At 42.0% G+C, this 25,962-nt stretch overlaps 1 protein-coding gene across 3 annotated transcripts; it reads right to left on the reverse strand.

Moving 5' to 3' along the window:
• Nucleotides 1-1,906: 1,906 nt before the first annotated feature.
• On the reverse strand, nt 1,907-20,730 carry LOC146865808 (uncharacterized). Of its 3 annotated transcripts, XM_085632670.1 has the most exons (10): nt 20,305-20,730; nt 16,761-16,967; nt 13,933-14,092; nt 11,945-12,165; nt 10,373-10,474; nt 9,972-10,285; nt 6,329-6,510; nt 5,174-5,346; nt 3,249-3,463; nt 1,907-2,373 (listed from the first exon to the last, which is right to left on the reverse strand). In XM_085632670.1, exons 1-10 carry the CDS (start codon nt 20,715-20,717, stop codon nt 2,117-2,119), a joined length of 2,244 nt encoding a protein of 747 aa, XP_085488796.1. In that variant the 5' UTR covers nt 20,718-20,730; the 3' UTR covers nt 1,907-2,116. The 3 variants fall into 3 exon arrangements, with proteins under 3 accessions (XP_085488796.1, XP_085488798.1, XP_085488797.1); XM_085632672.1 differs by lacking the exon at nt 3,249-3,463 and having other exon boundaries at nt 2,232-2,373; XM_085632671.1 differs by lacking the exon at nt 1,907-2,373 and having other exon boundaries at nt 3,241-3,463.
• Between the last annotated feature and the right edge of the window lie 5,232 nt (nt 20,731-25,962).

Here is a 25,962-nt window from a genome sequence, read left to right on the forward strand (position 1 = left end):
GGCATGGTTTGTTCTATGATACAGATACGTCAGACTTAACAACTTCCACAAACATTTCCAAAGAGAATTATTGATGAGAAAGTTGTAAACAGATCGACAAATTTGGGAGAGGAAGACAAGAGGACTGATTGCTTGTGGGAAATGCTAGTGTCCAACTGCAAGCGTCAAATGTATTCAGTGGCATGATATGAATTGGCGTAAAATAATTAGGGACAACACTACTCGCACACCAATATAATAACTGTAAAGCTGCTAATATTTTCAATATAGGCTGTAGGTATGGTTTAAGCTAATTCATTACCAATATTATGGAAGTGCAATAAAAAATATGTTTTTGGTTTTTCTAATGTTCTTTTTATTTGATAGTATGAGTGCTAGAATTATTTTTATATATTTGCCATATTCTGATACACAAGGTTTTTATGTGCAGATTGTCCATATTGCCTATTCTATTATTTAAAAACACCAAGAGTTGTGATGTTGACTGCTTTCAGGTTGAGGCTTCACACATCTACAAAGACTCCTTTCAGATAAGACCTTCTCTGGAAGGACTCTCTGACTCAAAGTCAGGATCAAGATGAGCATGATTCATTGCAGGGAAGTGTGAGAAAAGCCTGTCTTTTTTCCTATTCTCTGAAGGTAGTGTAGGAACCAAGTTTCCCTTAGAGTTATGTGAATCTTTGTGGATGTGCCCTGCAATTTGGGAGTTCACAACACAGTGCAGTAGGTCCCTGCTGACCACTCGTGGTGCAAAAGACACACAATTGATGGACGGAATACAGAACAAATCAAAACATTCACCCCCAGTCAGGAGATCTGGGTTAAATCCATCATTCTTTTGCTCACCATGCCACCCCAGTTTAGACCTGGCCATATGCAAATCAGTCATGACCTTGTGCCTCATGGGAACAGTCCAGCCCGAACTGCCAAGCCAGGTCCTCCCTGGACCGTAAATAAGCATCCGAGGACAGGTTTCGGGGTTACATGGGTCCCGAGCTCTCCATGCCACTGGAGTGAAGCTATCCTGGATGATGAGGGTTGAAAGCCTGAAACCGGTCCTAGGATGCTTGTTTCCAGTCCGTGGAGGACCTGACCTGGCAGTTCGAGCTGGATTGTTCCCATTGGGCGCAGGGTCAAGACTGATTTGCATATGGCTGGGTCCAAACTGGAATGGCATGGTGAGCAAAAACATGATGGGAGTTAGGCCCAGAGCTCTGTACTGGGGTGAATGTATTACATTGTTCAGCATTCTGTCCATCAACTGTTCTTTTTGCATCTGACCACTCGTTGTGGGATGAACCAATTTCACTCTGGTGGGAACTGTCACACGGGTCTGCTTGAGACCATTCAAAATGATAATCAGCCCCTGACCCTTGTTACTGGCACTAGAGAGCTTGAACCCAAAAGGATGGGAACCCCTTGGAGCGGAGGACTAGGACACAAGGCACAGTAGCTCAGTAAAGTAATTGTAGCTATAGCCTGCTCTGTGAATCATTCAGTTAAGCATTTTTCATAAGCAAAGTAAAGGTATGGGTTAGACGATCAGTTGCTGCTTTGCAGGCCAATAGATGACTTCTGAGTTTACATACCCTCACACTACCTCACTGAGAAGCCTGCAACTGCTTGCCATTGCTACAATTGAGAGTGAAGTGTTATAGGGATTGTACATAGCCCAGTTTGCACAGCCAAAGGTTCACTGTACCCCTTTACATCAGAGGTACATTACCACAGGCCTCAGGCCCAATTGCCACTGCTTGCCCAGTGGCCACCAAAACAGGGTCTGACACAAGACACACTAAAAACATGAAACCAAGAACTCCGTCAATCTGAAGAACTTCTATTTATTGACAACCAATGTATATTTATTGGTATAGATCGTTTAGAAAAAAACTTTATTCATCATTGTAACAACAAACATTGACAAAAGAAATGTGCTATTCTCAAGGCACAGAGACCTGCCCTGTGGCTATCAAGTGGTTTTACAGAAGCCTAAAGCCCTTGCATTTCGTAAGCTGCCACAAGACTCACAACTTCCGCGACAACAGCATGATCAATCCTTGTATCCATAACTACTTTGTCATATATATACATTATACCCCTCATTTCAATATGATCATTAGGCTCGTCCAAATCCTGGAGAATTCAGTATCCCAAAGTCCATGTTTGTTTTAAATTCCTCATAGGATATTGAAAGGGGGAGGCGCAACACATTTCCACAGGTGTTTGCCTCTGGAAACATAGACATTTCAACTTGTCCATCGCATGCATGTAGAAACTCTATTGATGGTTGAGGATTAAAGCCAAGTGGTGGAACTGTGTTAGCGCCAGTCACAAAACACAGAATGTCCTTTAATTTGGCTTCACATGCAAGCTCTAAAAGAAAAAATATATATATGAGTAAAACTAGTTAAATTGTGATTACAGCAAAGATTGTGATTGTTTTTGTATTTCATCTGCTAAATGAATACTTCAGTAATGGTTGACATGTGAATAATAAAACCAATGATGATTTGCTGTGCTTCATTTCACCAAAAACTCATCAATTCGAGATTATCTGTTGTTAACAACAGATAACATTTCAAAATCTGGTGTCAGACTATTTTACCATTTCCACAATCCTGCTCGCCTTACTCTCCCTTTAATAGAAGTCTTCCCATTGTTCAACATGGAGTAAGCATAGGTATTCCATGTTTGTAGACCTGCATCTGACACTCTCTCTGAGTCTTGACACACACACACCACTGTTTATACAAACAATGCCGATAAGCCAATAACCTTATCTTAAAGGCTTGGGGCTGGAGGTAGCTGCAATCTCCACTGTGCAAAGGCTTTACTCTTTTAGAGACCCACACAGCAGACCCAATCATGCTCTATATCGATTTGTATTACTTTTCCTTGATGCAGTACATGAAGCATCATTCTAATGGGGTAGCTACCATTTTACTCCCAGGACACTACAATTAAGCTTTAACAACATTAATAATATACATATCGTGCAAAATAAAGATTGAAATAAAGCAGGCATAGACTTCACAACTTTGGATGCATTGTCCTTTTGTTCTTATTATAGATTTTACTCTGTGCAAATAAAACGGGTTAGTATGTCCCTCATTAACTCTCTTTCTCTACAGTATAATTCGGAAGTTTTTGACACCATGTTTGTCATAATAGGCTGGTTTAAATTATGTTTTCAACAGATGTGTCTCATCAATAGTTGAGCTATAACATAATGAAACAATTTCACTTGCCTTCACAATCTTGGAGGTAATCTCTCCAGTAAGCAATGATGTGTTCTTCCTGTAACCGATGGTTACTGCCTATTGAACTGAATTTAATGGTAAACATGCCATTAATGATATCAGTGGTGATTTCGTGCTCCATCCAAATGAATGCCTCTTCAAAAAGTTGTTTATGAATTTCCATGGCCTGAAGTACTCCCAGAGTTTTTAACCCCTCCTTTAATCTGCAATAAAGAAAAAAGAATACCTAACCATAAATAATCAGACTATTGGTCAAACTATAATGTAAAAGTTATTATAAAATTAATATATGTCTATGATGCATCTAAAGGTCCATCAGTGCCCTATGTTCAAGCTGTTCATAAAAAGTTCTGTCCAAAAACAAAAATCTGAAGCTAGCTGTTGGAAAACACTGACAAAGGCAAATTCTCTTTCTCCTGTGGTCTTGTGATGAATTCCTAGCAGCAAGGTAGCACACGACTTGCAGCTTTTCTTAAAAAAACGTAACCAAACCCAGCAAGTACATTATTAGAGGGCAAACAGTTCATTTTCGGAGCTTTTTGGATGCCAATTTTTGACTTTAAACTGTTGACCCGGTGGAGTGTGTGAATGGGACCTTAGAGACTGTGCTTGGACTTTTAGCAAGGCCTAGCCAACCCTGCATAATAAATTGTTATTTTATGCATTGGATTAAAAGAGCACCTGGTCAAGGTGATTTGTAGCTGTTGATGTCTGCAGGCTTCACGCTCACATCAACCGTGGGAGTTCACTGGAAGGTAGGGGGCTAGAGGTGGCAGTAGATGTCAAAGAATAGATTTTGACTCTTAATTCTGGGTGAATCTGTACTCCATAAACCATCTACTTTATGAGGAGTACAAAGGGTTGCCTTTCCAAATATTTTTTTCAACAAACTGTAAAAATATTATATAGAATGATGAAAACTAAAATATAGTCAAGGTAACCCTATACAGCCAATTGCAAATTTACTATTCTTAGGTATGCATCGAATTACCTAGACAACATCCAATTATTGATTTTTTTGCAGTTGGATAAAAAAAATCGTTAGATTGATAGAACACCTTACAGAGTTTGCTAAGCAAATGGTTGAGGCAAACAAGCACTGCGATACCGATAGCAAATTCTGTTTTACACATTAGAGAATGGCCTCAATAAACACTTATTAGGGCAAATGCACAAATCATTGGCAGCAAAACAATAGTCACAATTTGTGACCATTACATTTATGATTTCAGACCTATATGTTGATTTTTAAAATGTCCTGGTGGATACATTCAAAAACGTTGAGGAAATGTGTGGCCTGCTGATCAAGATTGTATTCACCGGGCTGCCATTACTTTTCTATCCCACGCACATGCAAGCCCTGAATCTGTTACATTTTTAGAACTCCTTTTGGGCTGCCAAGACGTGAATATGAGAAGTCCAATTCCTCTGACGTTCTGCTGTTTATGCTGATGCCCATTGTGACTATGAAGGGAAGGTAGTTGTTGCTTAATTTTAGTGCAATTTCTATTTGGGGAAGTTGGGGAGGTGGGAAGGCCTTCACCGTTTTATTTCTTCCTGTTTGTTTTCTCTATTTTGATTTGTGTTGCATGGGCTGAACCTATGGGAATGTTGGGATTCCTGTAATTTTTGTTAGCCTTCTATTTATGCCCCCTGGAGGAAGGACAGCACAAGTTGTATTGTAAAATGCCAATAAAAAACTGAAACAAACTAAATTTAAAATATATTTGAGCACCATGATGTGCTTGATTTCACATTCTGTCATTGGGACATTTCACACAGTGTGAATATGTATGATGCCATTAGGGTGAACAGTGATTTACAGTAATTACTTTTTAAAAATGGACATACATGTATTGCAAAGTAAAAAAGATATTGTTTTATAATGCATCTGCACATAAATAGCACTGTACCTAACTAGTGAAGGAACAGTCCTCCCCACAATGTACCAATTGATGATATCTTCCAATAGTTCTTTTTTGTCATTCAGAGATTTTAATGGACGCAAGCAACCTGCTACGCTTAGAATTGTGCTGTGTTTTTGAATCAATCCTTGAAGAGTTTCAAGAGACGAAGCATCCTCTATCTATGGAAAAATTAAGATTATGATATTCTGATTAAATAGAAACAAAAAACATTTTAACTTAACAAAAAAAACTGTAATTAAACCATGATGATGCAGAATATTTTGTCTTGGCCATCTGCTAAATAAACATATTTGTTCAGTAAGTTTAATGTTTATAAAAGTTTAACAGTCAATGGACTAAAACAGTATCAACTGCTGCTGTAGTTAACGCCACTGTAGTTTTACACTAGCTACACTCTCTCCCCGAATGGAACACCAACTGTAAAAGAGTGGGAGAGAATTAGACAAAGATGACTAGCAAAATGGCCTAATGTACCTGAAAGTGTTTGGCAATGAGTATATTAATCCAGAATACAGATATTTAGGTCCTCTCCTATATCACATTGTTTGCAGAAACATGGTCAGGAAGGCCCCATCTATTATGTTATTAGTCAGTGTTGAAAAACTGTAGCAATTCCAGGGGAGTCTCATGGGGCAACTACAAGTGGTAGTTGGTATGACTGTAGTTATGTGCCTGAAACTTTGTCTTCTTGTAATATGAAGACTCTGACATATCAAGAACATATCACATACTTTTGATTTGGTAGTATCACTAAGAAATATAGATCAAAATTTGGTTAACAGTATGACGTTCTTGATTGATCACTGATGCAAGAATGTGGATTTGTGCATGTCAGTTGAGAGAGTAGCAAATACGTAGAGGTTGCTTTGGAAACTTTAAAAAGGTGTGGAGGCACGGGAATAGACATTCAGGATTGACCCAATTCCATATCAAATAGATGAGTGTAATTTCTTTTCATATTCATTTATAGTACATGTGGCAATTATACATAAATCCAAGATACATAAGTAACTATTAACCACAAAATTAGACCCAAATCATTTGCATGTTTTTGCCTCATAGACCCTCAACTACGTGAAAACCAAATAAGAAAAATTGATAAAGATTCCTCAGCACAGATGTTTAGTATCTATTGCTTACCTCTTGCAACATGTCTCGTGTATCTGGATCTACCACATCTACCAAACTGCAATTCACATTTTTTTCATCAGAAACTAAACATCGATACAAAACAGGAGACACAAAATTTGGAGCAGGCCCCCCGTGAACTAGGGAAACAGCCAGGGCTTGGCCAGCAAGGTAATAGTCATCATTTCGCATACCTTAAACAAGAAAAAAGAAATTAAACGTAAAGTGTTCTGCTTATCTATAAACATTTATTATACATCTCAAACTAAATTTATTGCATAAAATCTAGAAAACATATTATCCAAGAATCCACGGCCCGATTCACAAAGGTACTTACGTGCAGTAAAGTCAAGTATGCAGAGTCTCGGCATATGTGGAGAAGCCTTCGCACTCGGGGCTTAATCACTGTACTTGGGACACAGTCTCCATACTCTGTGCAGAATCTACACAGTTCACAGTGCGGAAATTCGGCCCGAGTACAAGACTCCGCACTCTTAACAGTACCTTTATAAATCAGGACCACAATATATTTAAGACAGACTAAGATATTTAGACAGATGGCCTGATTACGAGTTTACCCGTTACTTTACGCACCTGATAAATAATTTTACCACAGGGTACATTAAATATTGGTTGTGAAAAATAACACTTATTGCTAGTTTGTGGCGAATAGCATGCAGATCTTGGTGTTTAAAGCACCAAAATCTGCATGATACAGTAAATTCCCTGTTTTTCTCTACCATTATCTTTTGACAGGTTTCGCATGCCAAAATTTATCGAAGGTTGAGTTTTTTTTAACATCCTATAATGATCAAATGCAAGATCCTGAAGAAAGACCGCTCCACCCGCCCCACTCGCCAGCATCCACAAAAGCTCCCTCCGCATGACAACCACTGACTTGGACGACGCCTCGCCCCCATGTAACACATCCACTTCCAGACCAACCCCAGAATAACGCTCCATGGAACCCTCGCCTACAGACTGCCTGGCTCCATTCACCAATGTCACTGCTGACCTAATCACATTCCATGCACTCGCCTCCACAGACTACATACTACTTAGAGAACTAAACTTCCACCTGGATAACCACCACGACCCCAACACCACCGCCCACCTTGAGAACCTCAGCAACATAGGACTGAAGCAACTTGTCTCTTCCCCCACTCACACAGCAGTACACAAACTTGACCCTGTCTTCGCAGGAGGAAATAGCATCTTCCTCTGTCACATCACGGAACTGCTCTGGTCTGACCACCATTGCATCCACTTCTCCTTTAGAAAACCCACAACACACAAGCACACGCATCGCCTCCCATGCAGAATCTGGAGCAAAGTCTCAGAAGAACACATCACCTCCGCTTTCACCTGCACTACATCCCTAACTATGACAGATGCCAACACTGTGGCAAGCAACCTCCACCAATGGATCGCCAACTGAACAAACACACTCGCTCCCCTCCAGAAGACTACAAGACGACACAACAAGAAAGCAAAGTGGTTCACCGCAGCACTCCAAGAATCTAAGCACGCCTGCCGACGACTGGAAAAGACATGGAGAAACAGCAATACTCTGGAAAAACACACCACCTACAAAACAGCCACCACGGCATACCGCCAACTCATTAAATCCACAAAGAAGAATTTCCTCCAAGACAGAATCCTCTCCAACACCCACAACTCCAAGGACCTCTTCTCCATCATACAGGAATTTGCCAACCCCAACAGCGAAACAACAGAAGCCCACCACTCCCAAGACCTCTGCAACAGACTCAGCTCCTTCTTTCACATCAAGATCAAGACGCTCTATTACAACTTGGACGGCCAAGACCTCTGCACCGCCTCAACCCCCACCCCCAGCAATGCCACCCAACAGATCCTACTTACTTGGACCCCACTCACGACAGAGGACACCATAAACAACATGAAGAACATCCACTCCGGAGCACCTTCAGACCCCTGCCTGCCACACATCTTACACAGGGCTGCCACAGCCATCGCATCCGAGCTACGTTGAACCATCAACTGCTCCATCGTGACTGTCACATTCACCGACAAATCGAAGCGCACCTAAGTCAACCCCCTCCTAATAAAATCCTCCGCAGACCCGACAGACCGGAAGAACTTCAGGCCCATCTTGGTGATCCCTTTCGCAGCCAAGGTCATCGGAAAGGCCATCAACACCCAGCTAACATACTTCATTCAAGACACCAACATCCTAGACATCTCCCAAACTGGATTCCGCAGCAACCACATCACCAAGACCACCCTCTAAACCGCAACAGATGACATCCGTGCACTCCTTGACCAAGACCAAACTGCAGCCCTCATCCGCCTGGACCTATCCGCAGCGTTAGACACTGTCTCCCAATGCACACTAACTACCAGACTCCACGACGCCGGCAACCAAGGAAAGGCCTTAGACTGGATACGCTCATTCCTCATGGGCAGAACACAGAGAATAAGACTTCTTTCTTTCCTTTCAGAACCGACCAAGACCAGGTGCGGAGTACCCCAAGGATCCTGCCTCAGCCCCACCATCTTCAAAGTCTACATGGCCCCCCTCGCAAGCATCATCCGAAACCATGAGTTCAACATCGTCTCCTACGCTGATGACACCCAACCCATGCTCTCCCTCACCAAGGAACCCAACATCACCAGGCACAATAAGGGATGAAAGCTGGCAAAGTTATATTCCTTGGAGGATGATTGTTGGGGACATGTCTTAATAACCCAGTTTAATTGTCTCCACATCGTGCTTATATATGTAGTACCTGATTAAAAGGTACAACTCATTCCTGCCCAAAGAGATTTACAACAGTGTGTTTAACCAGGAATAGAATATTACATGCCATTTTTGGACCTTCCAGATGTTTCTTTCTTTAAGCGGCAGCATAATCCGAACTTAACCATAATTAAGTTGCTGTACCCAAAAAGTTCTGCTTTCTCAACACTCCTACAAGATGTCTTGATGGGCTCCAGTGGAGGAAAAAGTCTATCTTAAGAACTTTTTTTTTTAAGATCTGCATCTACAATGGACTGGAAGACTTTAATTTCTACGTACAAGAACTCCTACCGTTATAACCCAACCAGTGTCTGAAGTCTCATGTATCAAACTAACCCACGCAGTGGTTTATTTCCTTTGATATTCGGGCCTAAGCAGGATGCATCTGTACAGTTTGGGTGATTATTTCATACACACTGCTGCACCAGAGCATCAACTAAGATTACCTAATGCAGAATCTCTAAAGTTAGCCATTATTTGAAGTACTTGTCAGGGGAATTTTCTCTAAATTGATAACAGTAACTACAGCAGGAAAACCTTAGCCCCTCATTTAATGCAAAGCAAACATAAAATATATAATGGAGTACATGCTATCAAGGTTGTTTTACAGGCTGCAAGGGATATATTCAGTGGGTGAAATTGAAACCAGTCTGCTCTTTTTGCATAAATGAATAGTATAGTGCAGTATTCCCTTCACTATTCCACTTTTAGTTAAAATTCTTTGAGAATGTCTGATCAGTGGTATCAAACAAACTTTGAAGGAGTCAGTAAGTAATACTATATAAACATTATTTACACTTCAAATAATTATTCTTTCCCTCCTCTAGAATTTGAGCAGTTTAGGAAGGTTGGAACATAATAAATTTACGGTACCTTGGGCATCACAACTGAGTGTCTTGCTGTTTTCGGGTCCCTCAAAGAGTTTGCTGTGTTGTAAATAATGCATTAACAATCGCAAAAATTCCCGTGTTGGACCACCAAAATCAACAGCTCCTTCAGAGTTACCAGAGGAATCAGTAAACATAACAGATATACGGTTGATTGCTTTATAGGTTTTGCGAAGGAAGCCACGACGTGCTCCATCCCAAATATTTCGCCGATTTATGTTGAACTTGGATGTCTTTTCAGAGTCAATTTGTAAAGCAAGGTTTGATAGTAGATCCTTCAAAGTTATGTCATCGCTCTCACTGAAATACAGGAAATAAAGCTAAGCTATCAAATGTATCAGTTCAAAATTAAACGTATATATTCGGAATTAAACCTTATAAAATTACCTTTCGTGTGCCTCATTTTGTTCAGCAATATTGATATTTGAGGTATCAAACTCTTCATCGTCAGGGATGTGCACATTATCAACCAACAGTTCAGTGTAACATCTAAAACAGGAAGAATATTGTCAACTATTACTATGTTAAAAAAACACAACCAATGTATCATCCTATTGCTTCCTGTTACAAGTCAACCTTATACATGACTTATAGGGCTACATGCATGAAAGTTAGAAATAGCCATTTCATAATTGCGATTTGCTGTGAATCACAATTAGGAAATCGCTATTCCTAAATGGACGTCTTTTGAGTTTAATCACTGGTTTGTAGTGGGTTGAGGTAGGTCGCAATTTGCAGCCCATTAGGAATCGTTGCCATCACAGGGATGGTGGCCTGCTGGGGTCAGCAGACAACCATGTCTGTGATTGCATTCAAATAAAGAAACTATTTTTTGTGCCTAAACGCAGCCCATTTTCCTTGAAGGAAAACATGATGAGTTTAAAAAAGAAATAAATGAAACTTGGAAGTTTCAGTTTTTAAGAGCAGGCCAGTGCTAATGTTTTTGCAACCGTATTTCAGTCGCAAAACATTTGTACATACCATTCTAATTTCGTAATAGGAAGGGATGCCCTCCTCATGCCCCTTCCTAATACAGAATAACAGAACGCAAATTGCCATTCTATAAAAGCATTTTGGAGGACGCAAATGGCCCGACTCTGTGAATTGGGTTGTTTGTGACTACATATACATGTTCCTAGGTTTGCATTACTAACGTTTTACCAAATTAAGCAACAATCATCACTAGAGAACTCATTATCTAATTTGTTCACACTAGGTATGATCTTGTAACCAACCTGAGTATGTTTAATGATTAATTATGCTTAATTGTGTAAGCCAATTACTTTAGACTTGTAGAAATTGCCAGTCTTGTCTTTGCCCTCCACATTTATTTAGCATAGTAGTGCAGATTACAATTTTACCATCAATGCATTTTAATAGACAGAACATGGGTTAGTGGCAGCATACAGTTAAGATTCCTACAATATGTAAAACAAGAACAAACTACTAGCGCCGTGCCACACGCCAAGGGTGTTATACTTCAGAAGTACATATCTGTGGTACTCCATATTGACTACTAGGCACCTAGACATTTGGTTTTACATCTTTTAAATTGAGAATTTTGTAATTCTGTCTCATGCTAAGATGCCATGGCCACCACACTACATTATGCCGCACAACTACTGCTTGGGATTGTACATTTTACATTGTTGTATTCCTGCATAATTTAAGTGACTGCTGTACATACCATTACCTGCCTTGATATACAGATTTTTTTTTCTTTAAAGTATTTGACCACTTCAGATGCATTGTACATTAACTGCATGATCCAATAGCCTTACATCACGGGAAATAGCAGGGAAAACAGTTCTTCGTGGTCCTGCATTACTGGCCTGGTCATGACAAAACTTGCAAGAGAATAACTTTTTTTATGAAAGCCAAATACTTTCGAAATTATATGACAATATTTAAAAAACAAGCAAATTTATAATTGAATATCTGGGTTGAGAAAAGCAGTACCGATAATGGTCATCAAATCCTTCGCTAATGACAGTGGGAGAGGGCGAAATCTGAATTGTATGTTCTTCTGTCGTGTTCGCAGAAATTGGATTTGTTGTAATGTTGTCGACTTTCAATGGATCTGAACTACTCAGGTATTCTGTTTCAGCAGAATTATTGCTGAAAGGTTCTTCACTTTCCAGCCACATCACCATCTCCGTTTTTTCATCTATGCCTTTATCCTATAAAAACATCAATGGCACATCAAATGAATCTTGATGAAGATATCCAAGAAATGCTAGTAATCAAACAATTTATAAATAGCCAGTGTGTAGTAGCCAGGCAAGACCTACTCCTTGAGGACAGCATCACACAAGCATTTCCAGTGTTCACTGGCAGCTTACCAAACACAAATCCTACTGCTATAAGGTGATTTAAACTGCCTACAAGATCATCCATAGCACAACTCCATATTTTTCAAATATAAATTCTGACATTACATGTGTAATACAACTCTCAGCTGAAGGCACTTACCATTTGCAATTTACACCTTGTGCAATAAGCAGCTCCAATAACTTTAATTGGAACATTGAAGTTAAACATATTAGGGAAATAACTATATATATGTGATTCCTGACATCACACGGTAACCTAATCTTGTCACTGTATATTTATTTGCTAATACTGTATAGCTGCATACCTAATCTACCTCATATCACTGTAAATTGTCCTGCTATTCAAATTGTATCGTTAACCTACCTCATGTAATTGTTAAGTGCTCTGATACCCAAGGGTCACGTTCGCGCTATATAAAACTCTTTAAATAAATAAATAAAAATAAATTCACCTCTGCATCTTATACACACATACAGACAATAACTCACTCACAAACTCCGTCTAGGCAATCACTTGTTCACATTTGTTGGCAGTCACTCCATATAGAGTAAGAGAGAACCGCATAGGCTGGTGATACATAGCTATATGAATAGAGTTAAATATTGGACTATACAGTTTAATGCCCAAATTAAAACAAAGTGGATCATATTGAATTATGTTATAAAGTAAAGTTGTATATTCCTATCTAAATATTAAGTAATGTTCCTCCTTTTTATTTTCGGTAACAACATAGGGCCAGATGTAGGTGGCCAAATACTGAGCGGTAACGCATAAATCAGCAGAATTTCTGTGTTACCGAATGCAATGTAGGTAAGTTGAAACCTACTTGCAAAATAAGGAATCGCATAATAGCGATTACTTATTTTGCTCTTGCATTTAAGGAATCGGAAATATCGATTCCGAAAATGCAATGTACGTAGCACTAAAAATAGTGCACTTCAGCCTTAAGGAATCGCTAATTACCACCAACTTCAAGTTGGTGGTAAGTAGCGATTTCCTTTGAAAAAGCACTTTTTTGCTTTTTAAAATGTGCTATGTGGCACACATCCATGCCCTTGGGGCATGTATGTGCGCCACATGTGCAGACATGCAAGTTTCAGGGGTGCAACAGGGTGTCATTTGGACACACTGGCACCCTTGAAATAGCTCCCGCTATTACAGATTCGGTAATACCGTATCGCTAATAGTGAAAATCTTCTTATTCAGTCCTATGGGCCTCCTAGCCCGTAGGAATGAATGGGTAGGTATTCCTTAATAACGAATCTCAATTACCGATTCGTTATTGAGGAAAGTTAAGGAATCGCTAATATTTTAGCGATTCCTACCTACATTCCATTTAGTGAGTCCTTAATAGCGATTCGGTAGAAATCGCTATTAAGGACTCGCTAAATTGAAGTTACCTACATCTGCCCCCTAGTACAGTATTTTACTTCCGGCTTTAGATAGATATTGCTACGCTATAAAAAAATGTTTTTATCTAACTGCACTAGAAAGAAGATGCAATATGAAAAATATTATGGGAATATGAAAATGCATGCACATGTATTAATAGACCTGTTTCCTATACCTTTCAAAAGAAACCACAGAGCATACTTTATGCAAGTATTACTTACAGTCACCTGTGAATCAGGAAGTTGAAGAATTTGCCTTGATGGTTGTAAATAGACTGATTTCTGTTTGAAGAGTTTTGAGATTATAAGACCTGACAGACTCTGTTTGTCCATTAGCAATGGCTGCACTAATTTGTTATGGCATGGCATCAGAAGTTTTATGCTATAAAAACATAAAGTGGCGTGTTAGTTTAACTACACATGAACTTTAAAATTATACATTTCAACATATCTCAAAATATCACAAATGTTCAATCTGCATCACTCAGAATATCATCCATGAAGGAAAAATTAAACCTGTTTGTCAATAAGCTGACCAACTTTTATCAATGCTGACAAACTGTTATACCTGTCAGCCTTAGAGTGGTCTTCCCCCAGACTTTTTGCTTATTTACATCCACTTTTTAATTATTGTGTTTGTTGGACTTAGGACTCTGACCACTGCTGACCAGTGCTTAAATGGGCCTGTGCTTCTGCCATAAACCTGGTTTATCCACAATTGGTATTTTTAATGTACTTGTAGGTGCATTGTAAAATGGTATTCCATATACCCAGGGCCTGCAAATTAAATGCTGCTAGTGGGCCTATAGCACTGATTGTGCAACCCACTCAAGTAGCCTATCAGACCTGTCTTAGGCCTGCCACTGCAGGACTTGTGTGTGCTGTTTCCTGCCACTCCGACTTGACATGTAAAATCAAAGCCTTAAATTTCCCTTTTATTACAAATATGTCCCCCCTAAGATGGGTCCTAGGTAGCCCATAGACCTGTAACAAAACTCTGTCAGAAGAACTGCTGTGAGGCTTCAAGGACTGTCACTATTCTGGACTACTGATCTTGAAAACCTGCTTTTCTGCTGTGCTGCCCTTCTGCCTGATGCTCACTGGCCCTGCCGAGTGACAGCTGGACTCTGCCTTGCGACCAAAGTGTTCTCCAAGTGCTTATTTGATTTCCTCCTGTTGCTTGCGACTCAGCGATATCAAAGTCTATAATCTTGCTCCTGTGCCTGGTCCATTGGAAGTGGACCCAGATACTTGCTCCAGAGAAACAATGCATCCATTGCTTGTATGAAGCAGAACCTGATGCATCGTAACTGTGACAGGAGTTGAATCGGCACATTGCTTCAGAACCAATGCAACGGCTGTGCAAACTGATGTTCGGAACATCGCACTCAAAACCAACGCATCTAGTTTTTGGCACTTCGTCTTCGGAACCGACGCATCGCCACCCTTTGGGAATCAACATGCCGCTTCCCTGCGCTCCGCATCGCGCTGTTGCACCTAGGATCAAAGTACTATGTTCACTGGACCTGCTTGGCTCTTGTCCCTGGTCTCTGATCTATCACGTCGGCCTGAACTGTTGACTTTGCCCCAGTCCAGCGTGACCAGATAACCCAAATTAGTGCATATTGCTTGTAAAGACTAGTCCTCTTTTTATTCTTTATAAATTCATAACTCCACTTCTACTCTTTCAATTTATGTTGGTTTGTTCTAGATTAATTTATAATATTATTGCCTGTTTTGCTAAACCTATGTGGAGTATTTCTGTTGTTATTGTGTGTTGTGTAGCACAAATACTGTACACGATAACTATTTTGATTTGCCAAGCTACCAGAGGTTGAGCACAGGTAATCTTTTAGTGTGTATCCGAGATACCCTTAATAGGATTGTGGTTCCTGCTTAGACATGGTGCATGTCTTTGCCAATTAGAGACACGGGGTCTTATTTATAAGTCCCTTGCGGCACAACTGCGCTGCCGGAGCATCACTTTTGTGACCTTACAGAGGCGCCATGTTCAGATCTAGTTCTATGAGACCATTAGAAGCCACTTTACATGGATTTTCATGGCTTCGTTGATATGGAGTAAAGCAAAGAAGCGCAAGTTGCTGACTTGCCTTACTTTGTGTCAAAGAGGCAGTACATTCTCTAGAGCATGCGTAATGAGGAGAAATGTTTACATTTCTCATTTTTTCCACTTTGCATGTGTGCTGCATTCTGCAGCAAACATAGAACAAGGAAAATGCCTCTAATGATTGTTTTTATCCAGGAAAGTGCCCCTTTCTGCACGAAAAACAATCACGCTAATAACGCAGACACCCTTGCACCATGATGCGAGGGTGCCTGCGTTGGTTTATAGCTGTAAATTGTGTGCCGGCGTGGGCTGAAAGGACATGAAATGCACTGTTTCTTGCAAATACGGGTCATTTCCTGCCCTTTCGAATTGGGGTAGGGCAGTGCAGCAAAATGACTTGCGGCACTACCCAACTCCTAAACTTTAAAAATATGCCCCACAGTTTCAAACACCATCTATATATTGGATGGGAGGTAGCGCTGTGGATAAGAATGGAACAGATGGAACTGATTATCTTTCAGCATTCTAATTGTCACTATATTGATTGTACAATGTGCTATGCTTTTCATTCACGTCAGTGGTCCCGAGTCCTCCAGATCTGAATGTAGTGAAGATACGCATCTATATTTTAGATCACTAGCACAAGTATTAAATTATTTGTACTCCTCCTTTTAAGAATATCACTCCATTAACTATTGTTATCCGTGTAAAAAATTGACACCTGCAGTGAGTTTCTTCCTCCTGTCTATCTGACCATTGACACTCATTACTTCTTAAATTTCTTTGTATCCATATGTTATTTGCCATACACATAACCAAAAATCTCTTAATACATTGAAAGTATATGGCTTTGATTTACAAAATAGATTAAATGCAAGACTGTTACCTAATTAAGTGGAAATAGATAACAATTCCATATACAACTTGCTGATATTTTCAAAATAGTATTGCATAAAAATAAGCGAAATGAAAATTGTCTTACTCAATATTGTCAATTTTGGGGCTAAAAGCCACACGGAGTTGGTCCTGCACCTCATAGTTAGTCCATAATTTGTTAAACTCAAATGTTGTGATGATATGTCCACTCTCATAAAGAAATTGCTTTGTTCCTTGCTTCACCACACTCTCATCTTGAGGACCAGATAAAAGAATTACTTCCTTTGTGAATGTAGGAGGCCCACGAAAATGCCTGAAATGCAAAGCCATGTCCAGATGTCAATTATATATTTAGAAATTGAATATAATTCTACACTTTGTACTATATCACAATTCAAGAACCAGTTTCTGTGAAGTACCAAGAAAAAACTCTCATTAGATCAGAAAAAAAGAACATTTGATTGGCACAATGGTCCTGAAAGAGCAAAGCGTTCATAAAAGCATAAAATAACAAGTTTAAGATCTTATTTTTAGAACTGTTGCACCACCTCTAGCCTAATCAGGGTGCCTGTTTATTGAGTAAACCATTTTTGGGGAGTTCTTGGGACTGTGCTCATTATCTCTCCCTCTCTCTCTCTCTCTCTCTCTCTCTCTCTCTCTCTCTCTCTCTCTCTCTCTCTCTATATATATATATATATATATATCTTCGCCATGCATGGACGCACCGCTCAAAGACCAAAGAAGGGTCCGCGAGGGAGGTAAAGAATCCTCTCTGGATGGGAACATCAGGACTGTAGTTTTAAACATGCAGGGGTGTGTGCTGGGGCTCACCGGAGGGCTGTAAAACAATGTGTCCTGGAAGAAACAGCAGAAATCAACCCACCAAAGGGCGAAAAAGTGCATTAGTTAACTACACCTCCCAGCATGCATGGAGAAGATCAATACAGGCACACCGGAGGACAATTGAAGAATGAAGACATGCGGAATGGAGAAGTAGCTGCAAGAAAATGATTCTCTGCTACGGGCCTCTGACGAGAAGTGCAAATGCTTCGAAACGTACGTAAGGCCAAGGACTCGATAACCGGGATGAAAAACTGTGTGTTTTTAAAATAAATAGTCTGTGACTAACCTGATGTGGAGTGCGGCCCCAAATCGGAGAAATCTGTGGGGATATATATATAGACATATATATATAAATATCACAACACAGGAAGAGATATCGATGATTCAAGTCCGTAAAACAGCAGCTTTATTCAAGTACACAGAGGCAGCATTTCCTTTGAAAGGTTATCTCTTCCTGTGTTGTGGTTTTAAAGGACAGGAGACTCCTTGCCTGTTCAAACGAGGCCGCCCTGCAGGGACGGGGGCTCCTACCAAAGTGGAGAACTGTGCTTGGATATATATCTTGGTCATGTGATCAAGGCCTTTCTGAGGCCGATACGCGTCATGGCGGTGCACGACACACTTTTTGATTAAATATATATGCACTGATTCGACTGGGTCCGCTTCGTCCTTTCTGCAAGCTTGAATGGTGTGACGAAGTTCCTGTATATATATAGTGCAGCCACTGAGGAAGAGCATCAATTCTGCTCGAAACGCGTATGGCACGCCACATGGGGAGCTTGTGCTAGGCTGGGAACTGAACTGCCAGCGGTGTTTTGTGCTGTAACCCATTCGTAAGAGGCAACTCCTTGAGGACAACCTGTGTGTGAATAATAAAGCGGCTCGTCCGTCCGCGGAGAAGCCCTACAGCTTCTTTAGCGGGTCTTGCGTGCTTGGATTCACGGGCACGTTTATGAACGGAGGGGGCCTCAGCCGCTGGCATATATTGGCGAGGGTTCCAGCACAGATTTCAAGACTTCTCACCCAAACGGGTTTGACATTTTAAACGAACGGAGGCAGTGAGTCCACATGGTGACAAACTACTAGTCCTTTTGAACTACTAAGACCAGAATGCTGTGGTTGACGCCCATTTGGGCGGGACTTATCTACTTTGAATAAATTTAGTTTGAAATCAATCTGCTTCATTTGTCGTGCAGCCACTGAGGAAGAGCAGCAACTCTGCTCGAAACGCGTATGGCACGCCACACGGGGAGCTTGTGCTAGGCTGGGAACTGAACTGCCAGCGGTGTTTTGTGCTGTAACCCCTTCATAAGAGGCAACTCCTTGAGGACAACCTGTGTGTGAATATATATATATATATATATATATATATATATATATATATATATATATCAAAGCTCCAAGTTGCCCCCTAGGCATAGATGCACTCCACACCAGGTAGCAGTGAGCCATTTATTGGCTGAGGCTCATCTGAGGGCTTTAAACTTTTTCCACCAGCAAACAATTCAGGCTCCCATTTGGGATTTCATTTGCGGACTACATGACCCATAAGGCCACGCTGCTCAACGGAGCAGCCCATCAGAGGGCGGGAACTGTGTACTTAATGGCTGTGGTTCCGCTGTGCCTGCAAGACTGTCAAGCCTCTGAGGAAAGTGCTAAAGGCACTGAAACGCGTCAGGCAAATCGACGACAAGAAGCTGGAATTTCGAATTGGCATGCCGTTGCTGTTCTTTACCAATAAATGGCTCACTGCTACCTGGTGTGGAGTGCATCTATGCCTAGGGGGCAACTTGGAGCTTTGATTTTTTCGCGGCAGCCCAGCCGTGATAGATGCACCACCCTGTTAAAACTGGGGGCCACGAGCTTCGTATCTCACGGAGCTGCTCTGTGGGACATCGGGTGTGGATTAATGAACAATAAGGCATGCTGAGGCTCATCTGAGGGCTTTAAACTTTTTCCACCAGCAAACAATTCAGGCTCCCATTTGGGATTTCATTTGCGGACTACATGACCCATAAGGCCACGCTGCTCAACGGAGCAGCCCATCAGAGGGCGGGAACTGTGTACTTAATGGCTGTGGTTCCGCTGTGCCTGCAAGACTGTCGAGCCTCTGAGGAAAGTGCTAAAGGCACTGAAACGCGTCAGGCAAATCGACGACAAGAAGCTGGAATTTCGAATTGGCATGCTGTTGCTGTTCTTTACCAATAAATGGCTCACTGCTACCTGGTGTGGAGTGCATCTATGCCCAGGGGGCAACTTGGAGCTTTGATATATATATATATATATATATATATAGAGAGAGAGAGAGAGAGAGAGAGAGAGAGAGAGATATGTCGAGAGATATATATATATATATCGAGAGAGATATATATATATATATATAGAGAGATGTACATATATATAGATATATACACTAATATATATAATATATATACACTATTTGTGTGTGTGTGTACATATGAGTGTATATATTTAAAAGAAATTAATAAGAATCCACAAATTCAAGTGTTTATTTCAAATAAAACAAAAACATGCTGTACGGTAACTATTGCATAGCACCCCATTGCATTTTTGCCAAATGTGCTCCTCTCAAGTAAGCTCTTTTGGTAAATTATCACTGACACAACAAGAAACTCTACATTTGGCAAGTGAGAGATTCTGGGTCTGAGGAAGGAGAGCATCCACCACCCCGGTGGTTTGTAGGCCACACACCCAATTTAAAGTGAAACTCATAGTGAAATTTATTTGAACAAAATTATTTGGGAGACAATGAAGGCAATGAAATAGTATATCATATGTAATCTAACCTCCGAGTATATTTTGGCTGTTGCATCCTTTCACCATTCTGTCTTCCAAAGTTGCGTGTAAAGTGAAATATTGGCGATTGCGTCACAGAACTTTGCACACGTGTTTCTGACTGTTCTTGGGCTGACTTAGCAGATTCCATTGGGTTTGAAGAACACCTTCCTCTCGAAAAAACGTGTCTTACTTCTTCGTCCACGTCTTGTCCTCTGTTTCTGTATCGTGTATTGTAGTTTGATCTAGATATGCTTAGACTGTTAGTATTGGCATTACTACTTCCTGAAAAGGTTTGATTGGACCTAACATGGGTCTGAGGATTCCTTGGTACATCTAGAGTTTGGCTTATTGCCTCCAAAATTGATGGCTGAGCTAAAAGGCTATCGACAAGGTCACACACTACCTTTGACTCTGCAGCCATCTTTTTAGTGAGATCTGGAAAAAAGAACATATCAGTAATAACACTGTAAATAACTCATATCATCTGACAAATAACAAGCTAGATAAGGTATGGAAATTACCCCACCAAAAAGGATTTTCCCTGCACGATTTTTGCCAAGTATAATAACCTGGCAAAATTTGAGCAAGAGATAAGTACACATATTTCGAGGTTTGAACATGTAATGTGGTAAAACAAATGGCATTGCCCTCCTTGATTCACCATTCAGAGGCGTGGGACTTAGAAAGATGCAGTTAAACTTCACCCTTCATAAAATAAACACTGCATTCTCAGAATTCCATGTGTAGTTGAAATGTATACATTTAATACAAGAATGAAAATGCAGCCCTCCATCTGTCAAAAAATACGGTAGGGACACCTTTAAGGAATCCACATCTTGTTTCCTAGCAAAGCAATTCAGAATGGCTGTAAATAAACCTGAAATAAATATTGAACCTCTGATGTCTGCTAACAATACTCTGTGGAGAACTGTGCTGTACTGCACATTTTGAATTGTCAAACAACTTTTGATGTTATTTGAAAAAAGTCTAAGTAAGCAGTTGCTTCCATTTATTTTTTTCTTTTATATTATTGTGACTTAGGTACGCTGCATATTACTGGAAATGTAGGTAGTAGACAATCACTTGCTTTGAAAAATAAGAAAGAGGAATTACAATGTGAAGAATTGTAACTACTGGCTTTTCAATTGGCTGTATCATAAGTGTCATGGTTCCAAAATAAAGGCTATTTACCCTCTCCACCATATTGTTTAACTGTCATCAGGTTTTTTCATTAGTTTGGCCCTGGCAGAAAGCAAGCATTGCCTTTGTCAATGTGTTGTTTTACGTTTGGCATTTGATCTAATATGTAATATACACACATTTAAATGAGCTTACATAATGACAAAGTAACATATCAAGTTAGCATCTATTTCATAAAAGCGTGGAGTGGGGTTGCTTGGGAACTACCCAGAGTTCCTTGCTTCCTTTTTTGGCATAAATTATCTGGCACTCTAAGCCTGAAAGGCTATTTTTTTGCCTTATACTGGGTGTTCCCTTGAATCTGGACAAAGCTATACCTTTCTGAGGAGCTCATAGTAAGAGATAAACACATGTCCCAATGCTCACAACTCACCCGAGTCCCCGTGCAGACTACACAAGAGTTCAAAGGCCCACCAATAGCTCCCCGCCATGTCCCAATAACTCACCCAAGGGTTTCGGACACTTGCGCACCACACACCCTGCCGCATGTGGTACCGCTCCACCCCCACGAAAGGACCAGGCTGCATTGCCCCTTAGTTGAACGATGGGGCCTCCCGGGATGGAGAAGGCCGAGGTGGGGAGGGGATCTGCACATGGAGTCACCCCAGCGACTCACCGTCGAGTCCTGAGCGGTGGTGCACAGCCCCCCAGTGTTGCCCGCCCGAACGAGGAGCACAGCAGGCCACCCGGGGAGGGCTACGCAACTGACCTTCCCCGAGCGACAGGGGTAAGGGCTCTTAGGCAGCAGGCCCGCGGCCCTCCAACTGGCCACCCCACAGGACTGCACCGCAAGGCCCCTGGCAAACAGCTGATCCGCCGAACTGTGTCCCTTGCGGTTGGAGGAACCGTAACCCTGGCACCACTGGGATCATGTGCACTCGCAAGCAAGAACCCAGGGACTCCGGCAAGGAAGCCGGCGCACCAATGGCTGGCCCACTCGCGCACATCGCGGAGAGCAGGGAGCCACGCCACCCGGGTAAAGCCGCGCCGGCTCACCGCATGGCAGCTGAGACCGACCTCCAGTTGCGGGTCTACCCCTAGCGATTGGGCCAACTGCGCTGCTTGCTGCCCCCCGCAGCATCGCTTCTGTAGCCCTCAGGGCCTAAGGACAGATCATTGGATATAAACAAATTGTTTGACCACAAAGACAGTTATTAAAGTCAGAGCTGGAATTTATTTGTTAGGGGACCCCCCCCAACCCCACACACACACTTAGCACTGCAGCCCCTGTGCAAGGGCTGTATCCCATCTACACAGTGCTTAATTTGTAAAATAAGAAGTGCCGGGCTCTCGTCAGGAGGGGACCGCAGATTCCACCACACATTGTCCTGCTATGCTGCAAATGATAGTAACAACAAAACTACTAACAGTCACACTCCTACAAGTGTGACAGGTAGTAGTCATTTTGAATGAATACAGCATTGATAATTAACAGTTGTTATGGTTATCTCTAAATTGGCTAGACAGCGCCACCTTGTGGCAGGCTGTCACAAGCAGCGGGGCTGACAATTAAGTGCTGGTGCCGAGCACCGGAAAACACCGGCTCAAATTAAGCACTGCAACCCACCTAGGGCAGAACCAAGGAAGCAATCCACCCATGGCAGAACCAAGGAAGCAACACACCCAGGGCAGAAGCATTAAAGCAAGGCACCCAGGGCAGAACCATGGAAGCAACCCACCCAGGGCAGAACGAAGGCCACAATCCACTCAGGGCAGAACCAAGGAAGCAACCCACCCATGGCAGAACCAAGGAAGCAACCCACCATGTGGAGCACCAAGGAAGCAACCCACCCAGGGCAGCACCAAGGAAGCAACCCACCCAGGGCAGAACCACGACCGACAACCACCCAGTAAAGAACCAAAGAAGCAACCCACCCAGGGCAGAACCAAGGAAGCAACCCACCCAGGGCATAACCTAGGATGCAACCCACCAAGGGTAGCACCAAGGAAGCAACCCACCCAGAGCAGAACCAAGGAAGCAACCCACCCAAGGCAGCACCAAGGCGACAAAGAAAACATGAAATCACTATGAAGGCAACACAGGGAACAACATCCACCAAAATAGTACCAAGGATGCAACTCACCCGCACCAGCACCGAATAAACAATCTCAAGTGTGAATTTTTTTAGCAGCAGGCCACTCCTGCCATGTGGGTGCAGAAGACCAACCGCCCTGCCCTCTGCCTCCTCCATCCCTTCCCTTCCTCCTTCCTGGCCCCCTCATGAATCTCACCGACACCTCATTTCTAACATGCACAAGCGCTTTCTCTTCTAGGCGCTGACAGGCCCTGTCTCCCCGGACAGCACCCCCACACGATGAATAGAGGGGCCGCCCTCAGCTTGGAGCGTCGATGCACTTCTGAACCCCCACCAGCCTGGTGGGGGCTCAGGCATGACGCAGCTTCAAAAGTGGGCGTCTAAGGCCCGGACAAGGGGTGGTGCACCGCCAGCACAGATGTGCAGCACACCGGCCAGCTGTGAAAACCACGGAATGATAATCGTGAACGTTCAAACCATCCCCAGTTCCCCAACACAAACTGAGTGATCTCTCAGCACTTTACATGAGGTGTTATTGTTCCAGAATTAAGTAAAACTGACGCCGAGCTTTGCAGGAGAAACGCTGCTTTCTGCTGGAGCTTCGGGTAAGGGCTGACCCTTGGCCAGTATGGCAGGTACCATTTCATACGTAGGTATGCTACGACTAATAAACACTAAAAAACATACCACAGATATAGCAAATCACCATCACTCCTCAGCAGAGACAACGACCTGTCCCTGCGTCTGGACCAAAACTTACTTACTTTCAGCCAAGCAAACTTTACAAGATGTGTAACCCATCTAAAAACTGTTTCTTTCTTCAGGTTTGGTATTTAGATTATCATTTATTTAGAGAAATGTGTGGTTCCTTTACAACGTAAATATTCTTTTCACAATTATTATCCCATTAACGTCATTTGAGTTCTCACACCAACGGGCTATCAGCAATGTGATGTTATGAACAGCTCCGCATAGGAACACTGGAAGTGTGAGGAATCCAGAGAGTGGCCCAGGGCAGCATTCTACAGACTCCTCACAAGTCAGTTATCTATCTATCTATCTATCTATCTATCTATCTATCTATCTATCTATCTATCTGTCTGTCTGTCTGTCTGTCTGTCTGTCTGTCTGTCTGTCTGTCTGTCTGTCTGTCTGTCTGTCTGTCTGTCTGTCTGTCTATCTATCTGTCTATCTGTCTGTCTGTCTGTCTGTCTATCTGTCTCTCTTTTTTGTCTATATATTTAATTACTGACCCCTTCTAAAGGGGGACCAACGCGTCTATAGCCCCATACCCAGGGCTTTAAGTGAGGAAAAAAACTGGGGGTGCTCTAAAAGGGGCGGGGCAAACCTCTTAAAGGAGTGTGGCCTATCCAAGTAGGGTGTGGTCTAAATCACGATAACTAGCATTGTGTGCTTAAGAAAATCCCCTCCAATTATCCTACCTTCAGAAAACACTCTCTTTAAAGGATTTACCTTCCTCCTACAATGTGGCTCACCTAGCATGAGGTCTCCACAAAATGAGCATGCTCTAGCTGCAGTCCAATAAAAAAAAGAAAAAGGACTACCTTTGCGAGGCTCGAAAATAGAGCCCGATAGAGACCTGTTTCGAGGCCCCCTGAAAATAACTGCCGGTGCTCAGACCCGGTCCACTTAAAGCCCTGCATACATCCATCCTAAGCACTGCGCCATCCAAACATCTTTGAATCCATCCATACATTCCTACCTACATACATACATACATCTGTCCCTGCAACTGTCCTAAGCATCTATCAGCCCACCCGCCTATCCTAAGTACTGGTCCATTCATCCTTCCATCCATTCATCAAGCCAGCAATCCATTCATTAATTCATCCATCCATCCATCCATACATACATAAATGTGTCCCTGGACCTATCCTAAGCATCTATCAGCCCACCCGCCTATCCTAAGCACTGTGCCATCCATACGCCCATACATCCATTCATACATCTGTCCCAGAACTTATCCTAAGCATCTATCAGCCCACCCTACTATCCTAAGTACTGGTCCATGCATCCATTCATCCTTCCATCCATCTAGCTAACCATTCATCCATCTGGCCATCCATCCACTCGTCCTTAATTCACCTATCTGTCCTTCTTTCCGTGCACCCTCCTCCCCCGATCCTAAACACCCCGTATTATACTCATCCACCCAGCCTCTTAATGGGCCGAAAAGGCTGGTGATAACCATTGACAGGCAGATGTTTCTGATAAAGAACAAGAAAGCTTTCAGTTGCTCTTTGTGTACCATAGTACACCCCTTCTCTGGTTTTGTTTTAAACAAAGGTTGATCCAGCGAAAGAAATGTAAACCAGCTTTTCAGTGTAAGACGCTAATTCAGAAACATAAACTTTTGTCCATTTCTATATAGGAACACTGATTTAAATTGGCCGTAACTGACAGATACTG

Source organism: Triturus cristatus, chromosome 2_1, assembly GCF_964204655.1.
Source record: "Triturus cristatus chromosome 2_1, aTriCri1.1, whole genome shotgun sequence".
NCBI classification, from domain to species: domain Eukaryota; kingdom Metazoa; phylum Chordata; class Amphibia; order Caudata; family Salamandridae; genus Triturus; species Triturus cristatus.

Bases quoted from the DNA above. Each gene is read 5' to 3' on its own strand.
- LOC146865808 (XM_085632670.1), bottom strand. From the start codon at position 20,717: ATGGCTGCAGAGTCAAAGGTAGTGTGTGACCTTGTCGATAGCCTTTTA. The intron at 6,511-9,971 runs GTACCGTAAATT...TTCTTGTTTAAG, and splicing joins ACTCAGTTGTGATGCCCAAG to GTATGCGAAATGATGACTAT. The intron at 2,374-3,248 runs GCAAGTGAAATT...TTTTTCTTTTAG, and splicing joins TTACCTCCAAGATTGTGAAG to AGCTTGCATGTGAAGCCAAA.